The sequence below is a fragment of the Coturnix japonica genome, chromosome 5, assembly GCF_054131305.1.
Source record: "Coturnix japonica strain WE chromosome 5, WE-NBRP24, whole genome shotgun sequence".
In the NCBI taxonomy this organism is placed as follows: Eukaryota; Metazoa; Chordata; class Aves; order Galliformes; family Phasianidae; genus Coturnix; species Coturnix japonica.
Window position 1 is genome coordinate 43,316,271 of NC_140667.1, and position 13,489 is coordinate 43,329,759.

The 13,489-nt window shown below is 38.6% G+C and overlaps 1 protein-coding gene across 13 annotated transcripts in view; it reads left to right on the forward strand.

Moving 5' to 3' along the window:
* The window catches only part of UNC79 (unc-79 subunit of NALCN channel complex), an 84,915-nt gene that overhangs the window by 36,234 nt on the left and 35,192 nt on the right, over positions 1-13,489 (forward strand). For 6 of the 13 annotated variants that reach the window (XM_015865404.3, XM_015865399.3, XM_015865402.3 and 3 more), the window contains 8 exons: positions 18-197; positions 1,235-1,300; positions 3,515-3,801; positions 5,488-5,670; positions 6,284-6,446; positions 7,668-7,820; positions 8,339-9,559; positions 11,520-11,627. In XM_015865404.3, coding sequence (XP_015720890.2) covers positions 18-197; positions 1,235-1,300; positions 3,515-3,801; positions 5,488-5,670; positions 6,284-6,446; positions 7,668-7,820; positions 8,339-9,559; positions 11,520-11,627 — 2,361 coding nt within the window. The remainder of the gene's footprint in view (positions 1-17; positions 198-1,234; positions 1,301-3,514; positions 3,802-5,487; positions 5,671-6,283; positions 6,447-7,667; positions 7,821-8,338; positions 9,560-11,519; positions 11,628-13,489) is intronic. The other 7 variants (XM_015865400.3, XM_085549395.1, XM_085549396.1 and 4 more) reach the window with 5 other exon arrangements.

A 13,489-nucleotide genomic window follows, 5' to 3' on the forward strand; every position in this document is an offset into this window, starting at 1 on the left:
CAATTGCATTTGCAAAGCTATCACTGCTGTCCGGACAAATGTCGCCAACCTCAGTGATGCAGCAATGTGGAAGATCAAGAGGGCTCGTTTCGCACGTAATCGTCAGAAGAGTGTGCGTTCCCTGAGGGACAGTGTGAAGGGACCAGTGGAGTCAAAGAGAGCGCTCTCCCTTCCAGAAACCTTAACCACCAAAATTCGTTGAGTATCTGTTTATGTTTTCGTCTCCCTTAGGGTGGTATCCTATTGTTGGGTACACAACAGAGTTGTCAATATCTATCCAAATAGGATAGCAAAACTAGGTTTCTGATCAATTTGGGCAGTATTCAGATATTATTAGTGAGTTTGACGAGGAATATTGACAAACATTATATCTATGCTCTGTTTAAGATAACAGAAAAAATAACGCTCCAAAACTAGTTTGTGGATGCATCTTAATTTTCAGATGTGGTTAATACACAGTGATTTTGTCTAAAATGGATACATTTATTGAAAAACTCAGTTGTTACTAATTTATTAATTGTAATTGCCCATCAATGTATGCAGCATATGCTCAGGAATTTTAAAAACAACTGTCAATGAATCAAATATACTATTAGATGCCTTCAGAATTCCTTTGTGAATAAAATAAAAGAATCATATCCATGCAACACATTCTTCCAGCCAGCTTGCATAGGAGGGCCTAGGTGATAGAAAATCTTAAGCCTCTATGAAGCAATGTACAGATATTTTTCCAAGCAAAACTGAAGCTTGAACATACTCTTCTAGAGAATTTTCAAAGATGGATTTGTCTTATATTCAGATTGGACCTCCTGCATTGCTCATACCCATATAATTAGGAACAGACAAAATGTTCAAACTTGGGTGTTAGTGAAGTGCTATGTGTTTTATTTTCTTCAAACCAGGCAGCACTGTATTTTGGGACTCTTACGTAATCCTTCTTGACCGGTTTCTGATCCTGCACAGGTGTTCCTGTGTGATGACACTTCCACCAGAAAAACTGAATGATGGAGAGAACTAGAGTTACAGAACGTGGTGTACAAAATCTGTTGAGCTCAGGAGTAACATTTCAAGTGGCGACACTCATTGCCTTGCCAATACTGCATGAGCAAATGAACATAAATATGCTAACACTGAATGCATGCTGAAGCTTAAGACATGAATACTACTTACTTAACTGTTATGTTTTTTTTTGGTTGTTGTTGTTTGTTTGTTTGTTGTTTGTTACCTTTTTAAGCTGTGAGCTTGACCAGACACGAGCAGTCTGCTCCAGCACTTGGCGGAACACCAGAGCAAACACCAGGTGGGTTTTAAATGAGTGCTTTGATGAAACAGGAAAATGAATGCTGGCTTTCTTGCTGGCTCCTGAGAAAACCTCGTGCAAGTTGTAAGCTATCTAAAAGGCACAGTGTATTTCCAAAGGGTGTAATTTCTTCTTTTGTTCTAGATTTGCACCGAAAACAGCCCTTTGTCACACTCAGTACTCTAGGGCTGGAGGAAGGCTGTTCAGAAGCAATCATCTGTTGCCACCAGTGCCTCATACTCTGGTTTCATTGCCCCTGAAAACAAGTATATCTTTAGTATGATGGCCCTATGGGTTATGTGTGTTCAGCCTGATCTTTGACTTCTGTATTTTAAAGAGAGGACAGAAGAGTGCTTTTGATTGTAGTTATTACTCTTTTCTCTGCTGTATACTTACAGACATTGTAAATCCATTATATTTACTGATATCTTCTTTGTGAAGATGTTGCCCTTCTGTCAGGCACACACTGAATAGTCAGTTCAGCAGGGTCCAAGTAAGTAAATAGTCTTTAAAGAGTTATGATTTACTGGCAATTCTTGCTCTGACTGACCAATTGGAAGCAAATTTATATCCTTTCACATTAATTCTTCAGAACTTGCAATCTTTCCAACCAACACCACTTCAGAATCAGAAATGATCACCTTACCAGTTGGGTGACCAGTTAAACAGGAGAATCTTGCCACTGTGGCTGCTGACCAAGAGCTGTGTAATGGACTGGGAGAATCTCAAAATTAGCACTGGTTGTACTACTATTAGCCCAGTGAGACTTAGAAATCAACCAGTTCATTACAGAATGTGTGTGTGGATTGTCACAGACTCATAGAAGGGGCAAATGAAATCACAGGTGTAGAGGAGAGATATGTTGCTCATTTAATGATACAATTTACCTACTATAGGCTGGGCTTAAAGAGACTTGTCGCATTAGAAGTGTCATTCTCACAATAGGTACTGTTAGCTGTTGTGATTTTGTTAAATATGGTTTGTTATTCCAGACTTTCAGCTTTTGATTCCCGGGCTCACCTGACCTGAGCTGCAAATTTGGTTTTCACCAAAAGGTATATATAAAGCATTGCATGTAGGTAGTAAAAACAAATCTGATAATGTAATTCAAGCTTATTACAGATGCCTTTGAAACTAGAAGACAAATGGCCGTCCCTCTGCTCCTGCCTGGTGTTCATAAATCCTCTGAAATCTTAATTTTGTTTTTCGAAGGTTTGACTCATGGTTTTTAACACTTTGCATTGGCAGTACTGAGCGTATCTTCTGAGGAATGAATCAACTCCTAAATACAGTCTGTACATCTGTTATAGAAAAGCATTTATTTTTTTGTATACCACTTGAATGTACTAGTCTTTATACCCATCCTTTTTTTCCCCCTAGATCTAGAACTAATCTTTGTATATTCCAAATACGGTATCATACTTTGAGTTAATCTTGCTTGTCGGTTCTGTCCTAGAAGCTTCAATTTAAACAGTTCTTGCAATAAGGGCTATTTCCAATAATTGACAGGATTTATTCATTAAATGAGTACAAATAGATTATCTTTTAATTCTGCTTCTTACCAGCTTCTTTATCACTATTATTCATTGTTAGACTTTTAAGCACAACTCAGAAAATACATTTGATACATTTCAGCAAAAACTTTAGTTGTTAACAGTGTTTACAGAACAAACTAAAAATAGTGAGAGAGAATGTGCTGAGAATGTGGTGGCCATGGGATTTTATTCTCTCTTAATGAACATCAATGAAAAGGTATGATAATACTCAGCTTGGCAGAGAGGCACAAAAAGGAACCCAGGCCATCTAATCTAGTAGGTGACCAGCACGCCCATGGCAGGAATGGGAACTAGATAGTCTTTAAGGTCCCTTCTGACCCAAGTCATTCTGTGATTCTATGATGGGAAGATAAACAGCTCTGTTAAACATGGAAAAGCTGAGAAATGGAATTTGGTGTGCATGGTAGGTATTATTGTGCTGTTGGTGGTTGGACTGGATGATCTTGGTGATCATTTCCAAACTTGGTGGTTCTATTTTTTCTATGATACTGAGGCAGCAGTGTGGCAGTGCCCTCAGAAATGCACACCTTTCTCTTGTGACCTCATCTACGTGGAAATGGAACAATTAACGTTGGAAGAAATTTGTGGTCTACTTTGTATATCCCTTTTTGCAGCTTTTATGCAGTAACTGATACAGATGATTCTCTTTTATTGATAGGACAACCCTCCCCAGAGAATGATAATACAATAAAAGACTTACTGCCAGAAGATGCTGGGATCGATCACCAGACTGTTCACCAGCTGATCACAGTGCTAATGAAGTTCATGGCAAAGGATGAAAGCAGTGCTGAGTCGGACATTAGCAGTGCTAAGGCTTTCAACACAGTCAAGCGCCATCTGTATGTCCTGCTTGGTTATGATCAGCAGGAAGGATGCTTCATGATTGCACCACAAAAAATGCGTGTTTCCACCTGCTTTAATGCCTTTATTGCTGGAATAGCACAAGTAGGTGAAGGCACTTACTGTCTTTTTCTGTTATTTCTCTTTGCCTGCTGTTGAAATGGTGGTAGCACAGCTGCATTTGTACCAAAATAATGCTTTCTTTCTTCATATTCAAAGTAAAGAGAGCTATAATTTCTTACCCCACAATGCTCTTCTAAGGTTTGATTCTTACTGATAGAGCAGTTTGTGATCCTAGGATGAAAAATGTTTCATGCTTTCAGAGTATTCTTTGTGGTGAAGCATCATCAGATGGTGTTTCATAGGCAAAATAGAAGGTTTTAATGCATACTGTGTAGCAGCAAATGCATCCTGATCCCTTGTCTTGGGGCATCGCTGCTGTGTATTGTTAATGAATAATCCCTCACCTGTACATTTTAAAGCTGGAGTGTGTAAAAGTAGTTTCGGGCTTGCTGTGATTTACTGAATGTCTGGCAGTGGCAAGTTAGATCACTGTTTTTGTTCCCTACGGCTGCTTTCCGGTCTTATCCTTGAAAGCATGTATCTCTTTCTCTCTCTAGCAGAGTTGTTTTTTGAAGCCAGTTCAGTATTGCCCCACATGGTGGCAATGTTGTACAGTTGTGTTCAGGGGGGAATTACAGCAGAGGTAGAGCCTAGCTATGCCGTGTCAGGCTCTGCATCCCAGGCTGAGTTCTGCTCAGTGTTTGCAATGTTATTTATTCCAGACCTTCCTGTGACATCTTAAAAAATGGATCTGCTCAGTTAAGACACATCTGCATTACATTATGTGCTGAGTTAAGGCTGAGCTCTGTCTTCCTTGTATGGATGATTTTTTCCTAACTGTGTTATATAATTGTATGTCATCCTGAGAGGACAAGGCACGCTGCAGGGAAGAACCATATTTGGTGATTATATGTCATCTGTTCTACAGGGTAACCATACAAAGATAGATGTAGTATTCATCTGTTTAAGTCCATGCACGTAACAGTAAAATTTGAGGCAGCTACACATCAAACTAGAGAATTTTGTAGGGACTAAACTTTATTCATCTTGTTCAAGTGGAAACTTGAGATTTGAGGTTTGTGTTAGTAAATTGGGCCCATCCCTTTCTTGTAATAAAAGCAAAACCAAAAAATGAAGACTTGAAGGAAATGGATGATGTAGAAGAAAGATTTGTGTCTATTTAGATGGACAAGCACCCTCTTAAAGCACCAAATCCACTTAAACTGCAGGAAGGTGAAAGATCTTAGGGGATGTGCCAGATTTGTTTGCATTGTACCATCCGGTACAATGACCATCCTTTGTCAGTGTCAGAGACAAGGATTTTGTGGGTCCTTGAAATTCAACTACTGATTTCTGGACATACAGCTTTAAAGAAAAATTACACAGCAGGTCGCACAGATAGGCATCCAGGCAGGTTTCAAATATCTTCAGAGAAGGAGACTCCACAACCTTTCTGGACAGCCTGTTCTAGTGCTCCATTGCTACAGAAGAATTTCTTCCTTGCGTTAATGTGGAACTTCCTGTGTTACAGTTTGTGACTGTTGCCCTTTGCTCTACTGTTGCTTACCACCAAAAAGAGTCTGGCCCCATCAACTCAACTCCTGCACTTCATGCATATGCACACATATAAACAGCGATGAGATCCCCTCTCAGCCTTCTCTTCTCCATACTGAAATGTCCCACAAGCTGATTTTGATGAGTTAACCCCTGTGTTGTTATTCTTTTCAGGTGATGGACTACAACATCAACCTGGGAAAACACCTTCTTCCTTTGGTGGTGCAGGTGTTGAAATACTGCACCTGTCCTCAGCTAAGGCATTACTTTCAGCAGCCTCCTCGTTGCTCCCTCTGGTCCCTCAAACCTCACATTCGGCAGATGTGGTTAAAGGCTTTACTTGTCATTCTCTACAAGGTGAGTGGTCCCAAAGAGGTGCTGTTTATCTTAGAATTCATGCTTAAAAGTGAAATTTATTACATGGAACACCTAACTGTACTGCAAACGAAAGGAATTGCAAAGAACACCTCTGATTTGCTTACTCTTTGTATTTAATTTCAGAGCCCAAAGTAGTTAGGCTTTCAACTGTGCTATCTGACCTGTTATTCCCGCTGTCTGTATTGTCTTTCCCATAGTTAACTGTGAAGGAAAAATATGGGTTTGAAAACTGTAAAATGCTATGTACAGACTGAAAAGCTAATTAGAAAGGTCATATATAATATTTAGGTTTTTTTAGAATTTAAATAGGCAGTTAGCTTATTAGCTTTTATTCTTTAGTTAAGTGATGCTTTTTCTGATTGTTGTTAAAATATAGGATATTTACACACTGAAACGTTGTTGTGAATACTTTTGTTATGCTTAACAAAGTTCTTGCAGCTTTACAGAGCACTCAAGGAAGTGGAAACACTAAAAATGAATGGTACATCCAAGCTTCACAATATTCTTGTCATTTTTCTGTTTTACTGCCTAAATGTTTATCCGTGGAGAAAAGTTGAGATTTAAGCTGAAGTTTTTCTCTTTCACTGAACAGTACCCCTACAGAGACTGTGAAATCAGCAAGATTGTACTTCACCTAATCCATATCACAGTCAATACCCTCAATGCTCAGTATCACAGCTGCAAGCCCCATGCAACTGCTGGTCCTTTGTATAGTGACAACAGTAACATAAGCCGATACAGTGAAAAGGAAAAAGGTACTTGAAACACTTCCATTTATTTGATAGTCATTTGTTTAATCCATGAAGTATCACAGATGTTGTAGTAATGGGCAGATGTGGTCTAAAATGTAGAGCATAATTCTCAGAATTAAGTACAAGGTCTTATTTATCTGACACCCTACAGCCCTCTATAGCAACATAAATAAATTCACTGTTCCTTTATAGACTAAGCATAGCGCAGCAGTCTAACTTTTATCTTGGAGAGAGGATGCCTTAGGCTGAGTAGTTCACTCACCACACCTAGGTAGTCTTTGGCTTTTTTAACGAGCATTTTAACTAATTGTACACATATATAAGAGTTGCATCCACCCTTCACTGCATTATTGCTATATTCAGATATAGAAAGTACAATTTATCTGACCAAGCATATGTATATATATACACACACATACATGCTCTAGTGGTCTAGAATCAAGAATCCAGTTGGATAAGATAAAAAGCAGCCCCTTCTGGAGTGCGTAACATCTCATCTTAAAGCAAATGTTAAAAACCGTGTATTAAAACTACTTTATAATAACATGGTATAGTACCAAATAGTAGAGGTTTAAAAGTGGAAGTGAACTCAAAGTCTGTTTTCTTCCTCCATGTAAATGGGGCTAAAGTTGAGAAGCTCAGATGCAAACATGTATGATACTTACGTCTAAAGGCAGAAGACTGGTTCATCCCTTGGAGTCTGCTATTTCCAACCACAGGTTCTCATATTCAACCACAATGTTTCACTATTACTACTCAGATCAATATTTTCATAGTTCATATTTTTAGATTTCATTCTATTACTATTACCCACCATTCAAGATTATTGTTCTTTTTTCTTTTTCACTTTCCTATTTATTTATTACAGACCTTGCAGTCGTACTAATTCCCATCTCCTGTAGTTTACAGTTTCTCACTGAGCAGTGTGGACAGTTATTTACTCAAGTCAGTGTGTAAAGTTATTGTTTTCTTTCATCTAATGGATCAGTGCTGTTATTAGGTAACCCATTTTCCATTTATCTCTGTTCTTTTTAACTTGAATTCATGATGTAACAAGAATGGGGAGGCTCTAGCTATTTTCTGTAGGTGTTTGGTCTTTCTTTTTTTCCCCAAAATTCAGATAACTCTTCAAGTTTAATTGAAAGCTTAGCTGAGGCTTTATCTCATTGACAGCTTTTCAGTCAAGGAATTACACTTTGTTAAGATTATTTTTCCTTTGTCCAGCAGAGGAAGACAGTGTTTTTGATGAGTCTGACATTCATGATACACCAACTGGACCTTGCAATAAAGAATCTCAAACGTTCTTTGCAAGACTGAAAAGAATTGGTGGCAGCAAAATGGTGAAATATCAACCAGTTGAGATGAATGCTCAGAGAAGTATGATTTTTTTCTCATCTTACTCATGTAGAAATACAATTTCCCACTCTTAGTTTCAAATTATCACCTTTCTTTGCAGTCTTTATTGCACTGCATGTCCACAATGCTGTAATCCAAAGTTCTTTTGAAACCTCTTCAAAATGGTCTGTGTAGCTAATTTCTTCCTTTACCTTTTATGACTAACACAGCCATACCAAATGCCCTTATAAATTCCTTGATTGTGTAATCTTCTATCCAATGCATAAGGTAAAGCAGTCTGCCTGCAGGTTGCACCTATCCAGGATAAACAGAATGTGGATAAACTCTTTTATTTATACGTAGGGGTTTTTTTGGTAGTTGTTTTGTTAATCTCTTTTAATTTGTAAAAATCTATACGATGTGTCTCTGAGGTGAAAACAAATTTTAGAGGGTTTTGATGAATACTGGTTTTGTATTTGAAATGCCAGTGAATTGTGAGATGAAGATATCTTGCAGAAGTTTCCAACTAAGGTAGTATTAGCTCTCTCTGTTTTAATCAGGTGAAATAGAGCTGGCTGAATATAGAGAGACGGGGGCCTTACAAGACAGTATTCTACGCTGTGTGAGAGAAGAAAGCATTCAGAAAAAAAAACTCCGCTCTCTAAAACAAAAATCTCTTGATATAGGGAATGCAGACTCCCTGTTGTTTACATTAGATGAGCATCGCAGGAAGTCCTGCATAGATCGATGTGACTTAGAAAAACCACCTGTCCCTGCTGCTTACGCGATACACAGGCAGAGTGATTATGGACGATCTCGGCAGAATTCTTCTACTAAAGCTGAAAATATAGAAATACAAGAAAATCCTCCTCCTGCAGAGAGTTTCCAGGAAACAAGAAGACCTGTCATACCAGAAGTTAGGTTAAACTGCATGGAAACCTTTGAAGTGAAGGTGGACTCTCCAGTTAAACCCACTGGTCCCAAAGAAGATTTAGATCTGATAGATTTGTCCTCTGACTCTACATCAGGTCCTGAAAAGCATTCAGTTCTTTCCACTTCAGACAGTGACTCTTTAGTATTTGAACCACTTCCTCCTCTAAGAATAGTGGAGAGTGATGAAGAAGAAACAACAAACCAGTTAAATGATGAGATCTCTGGCAAAACCACTGTGTCATCTCCCTCAACACCCATCAACGTTTCTGCGCTCAGCCTCAGTACAACTCCTCTGGTCCAGTTCAGCATTGAAGATTGTTCCAAAGACTTCAGTTCTAAGGATACAAGCAACAGCACTTCAGCGGGAATAGAGGACATCCTTTCTACTTCTCCCAAAGATATGAAGAACTCTTTGGATGTAGGTAAACCTGAAGAACTTCATGATGTATCCTGTGGGAACTCCCTAACACTGAAACAGAAAAGAGACCTGCTGCAGAAGTCATTTGCCCTTCCAGAAATGTCCCTTGATGATAACTCTGAACTCAGTGTGGAGGAAATTAGGCCTAGTGGAGCAATTCCAAGTCCCAGTGTTAAAACAGTTCTCATTAAAGTTCCCGAGGATTCTGAAAATCAAACCGAAAGTGATAAACTTGGTAACAATCCGGAGTCTGATACTGAACAAAACACAGAGCAAAAACAAGAAGAGGAGACTGAGGAATCAGAATTTAAGATTCAGATTGTCCCCCGTCAGAGGAAGCAGAGGAAGATTGCTGTGAGTGCTATTCAGAGAGAATACCTGGACATTTCCTTTAACATCCTTGACAAACTGGGAGAGCAGAAGGAAGCAGGTGAGGTCAACTGCTGTCTTAATGGTGTGTATTGTGAAGGTTTTTGCAACAGATAGGTATACAGAGATATTTAATTTGGTGCAATCTGAACTAGCTCAGTGTTTGTTTTTCACAAGGAATGTACTAGCCCTGCGGGTATCATCCATGTCCAGGGGAGAGCCCATGTGAAAAGGAAGTTGGAGCTCAATGACAAAAACACTGCCCCTCATATCAAAGATAGGGAGAGGAACTCCATGACTTCTTTATGTGAGCAGTCAGTAAAATTGTCATTCTTCTGTGCCTTTTATCCTGTTAATCTAGACCATATTATGCTGATCCTTCTCTATATAGAGTGACTTTTGTCTCTTATTTCTTCTGCAGATGTAAGACAGTGGAAAGCAAAATGGAAAACTTAGCAGAGCTAAGAGCACATGGAATTAACTACAGATAGCATTCAGTACCAAAGACATTCATGCTTTGTTTTTATACTCTAGTTCAATATACATAAAGTTCACAAGGCTTGCAGTTATTACAGATTTGAAGTGCTAGCATGTGGAAAACTATGGAGTACTCCCATGCATCCTTAGTTTTTTCCAGATCATTTCAGTATAGGGTTTTGTTCCTAAGTTCTTCAGGTAGAGAGAAAGTACAATTAAACTGTTCGGATTTCAACCAAAAGTGTCAAGAACAGAGTTAAAAATGTATTCTGCTGCCTCTTCTGTGGCTATTTCTTTTAAGGATTTTTAAGTGATTGGATTTTTATCAGTCTTTATAAAAACATAAATTAATTATAAAATCAGAAACTCCTCCAGGCCTCAGTTCTTTGAAGAGAATAGTAATACTTGTGTATGCTTGACCTCACTTATTTCTCAGTTACTTCAGAGGGAACCATGGTATAATTTCCAATTATGATTTATGATATTCCAGTTCTACAAGGAGAAATCATTGAATGTGATCGTAACTGTGCTGTTACCTTTGTTCGAGGCTGAATGTTCCATTTGTGGAACCAATAAGCTGATGAACAGCTGAAGTTCTGTAAAAACAAAAGAGAGCCAAGTGCTTTTGAACCTTTCACATAGGTTCTCTGAGAAGAATGGTCATTAAAAGCATTTAGATTCAATTTTATATTTTTTAATTTAATAGTGATGACCACTAGTAAGTTTTCATGAATTCCCTAAAAAAAAAACATCCTTGAAACATCTTGAAAGGACTGTCCCCGTTCTGAAATACCACCTGGAAGCTGGGATTTTAGCATATACAATAGTCATTTGATGGCAGGCATCTACATTTGTCATCCAAAGGGAGCATAAACCAGTCATAATGACTCATTAAATGCTCACTTACGTTACAGTCAGTTTGCATAACTAGGTAATTTAGTTACTTGAGTAGTTTAATGTGTCTCATGCGTCTGTTTTCCTTTGTTTAGCCTTACTAATTAATTTATTTGAGAACATATGTGTTGTAATTAGTTTAAGTAGGCTTAGTATCACCATCATAATACAGTGATTGTAAGTTCAAAGCCTTATTTGAGCTCTGTCAGCCTGTTATACATCCATATGTGTTAGAAGGGCTTCTGACAAAAGTGATATCTGAATTAAATGTGCAAATGGTGATTGTTTCTTCAACTACACAATTGTAGGATACAGAATTTCCTGCCTGAGCCTCATTACAGCATAGATAAATGTTTACATGTTGGTGGTCCTGTTAATCAATTTTTAAGTGGGATCAAAATCAAACTCTATGCACACTTGTTGTGAGCTCTAAATGGCTGTAGGTACAAATCTCCTTAAAAAAGCAATTTTAAGTAATAGATCCCTGTGCATCTATAAACATTACTGCTGAGTCCTTTTAGAACTGCTGTGGATGCCAGATGGTAAATGGATGATTGAAAAAATGTGGAAAAGACATCCAGCATGAAAGCAGATGGAAAATATTTATCAATTATAAACACTGACAGTTTAAGTACAATCTCTGTATGTAGATCCTGCTGCCAAAGGACTTTCAACTCTGGAAATGCCAAGAGAATCATCTTCTGCACCAACCCTTGAAGCAGGTGTCCCAGAGACAAGTAGTCACTCTTCCATATCAAGTAAGTGCATCCCCGATTCAAGAATTTTTGTTGTTCAAAAAGATTCAAGAATTTTTGTTGTATTTATACATCAGATAAATATCATATATGGCAAATACCTCCCTCTGAGTTTTATTGATTTTTGGAAACATGGCTGTGCTGGACATCATTAGATTGGTTAAATCTATGTTGAGGACATTAGCAGTGAGTAACCACAAGATTTTCTGTTGTGAGCTGCCAAATTTGTCAGATGTGGTTTTCCTGATATAAGTGAGGTAGCAGATAAAAGCAGAATTTCACTGAAGCTTAATACTTATTTTACAGCGAGAGAAAAAACACTGTCAACTCTCTGTGCACAGAGCAGAGTATTAGAGCTTCACAGGACTATTACTGTGGTCTTCATCATATTTACTGTTTTACCTTAGGGAAAAAAATAACCACCACACAACAAAACTCTTGCGATTTTTGTAAAATGCTTTTACAGCCACTCAGCTGAAATGCATTAAGTTCTCATTTGAGAGTCCTTTACTCATCTCAGGGGAAAGTGAGCAAGGTTGATTTAAAAAGTTTTTGTCACATGGCTTAGTAGGGTAGGTGTAGTTAACAGTGGAAGGTGGAGGCATCTTGGAATAATCTAACAAGATCCAGAACGGTGTGTCCAACTAGGTAATGTTAACTAAGACATCTGAAGATTGATGGGACAGCATCTATGGATAGTAGAAAAGGGAGGGGAAACGATGATCTGCTTTGGTACCAGTGAGCTGCTAGATCAAAGTATCAGCCTTATTACAGGATGATGGTATTGTAGCATGCTGGATTAGCTCTTGGAACAGCAGTTTCCTCTCTGGTTTTGCCAAAAGCATCTTGAGTGATGAGCATTTTGTAGAACTGCACACTTGTCTTCCACCTAATGACATAGAAGTCAATCAGAAAAGCAGCTAAATAGCCACCGATTAAGACTTATCTCTGTCTGGTTTTAGTGAGTGCTCTGTGTTTCTGTAAATTCCAATACATGAAATGTGGAGTAGTATCTGTATCATACTGAGTAGTTCAAAATGGCAGGAAGCTGCAGGATGCCCTGGTAGTTGCAGCAGCAACAGAGGCAGCAGCAGCAGGTGCAAAAAAGAGAGGGCGGTTGGAGAGAGCCCGGGGTGGTGGGGGGGTGTACTTTTGAACCACAATACTTTGTGCTCAATCCCTTTGTATGGCAAAATCAAGTAAGTGGGGCAGAAGCCTGGCCTGACTGAACAGGGAACTCTGCCTGGAAATAAACTGTAAAGGCCTTGCTTCACAGAAAGAGTACAGAGCTGTAGTTTGCATCTGCAGGAAAAAAATGTGAAATACCAAACCTCAGTTTGAGTTGATACTGTCTACTGTAGTGTCAGACAACAAAAAAGGCTTTTTCAAGTGTATCACATTGAAAGAGCAGGAGGAGGGCACCTAAAAAGTAAGGAGAAGTAAAGGGTGGAGGCTTAATGCCTTTTATTACTTCAGTATTTAACTTGAGCTGCCCGAACCTCAGAATTGGAGAAACATAATTAGGGGAGCACTGACTTTCCCATTTCTGGTCACAGGAATTGTAAGGGAGCAGCTGTATCAGCTCAACATTTAAGCATAACTTATTAAGTCCATGAGGCCAGATAGAATTCACTCTCATGTACTGAAGGAGTTTGTAGATGTTATAGCTCAACTACTCTCAACAATTTACTTCTATCTGTTTGCCTCAGCTTCCAGCTGTACAATGGAGCATGGGTACATCCACTGTGTCCCTTGTATATTTCAATTGAAGTATTTTTGGCCTTTTACTATGTGCCTTTATAGTGCTTCGCATAACAAATGCTGACCAGGATTGTGCTCACAGGGCACATCGTAACACAAACAGA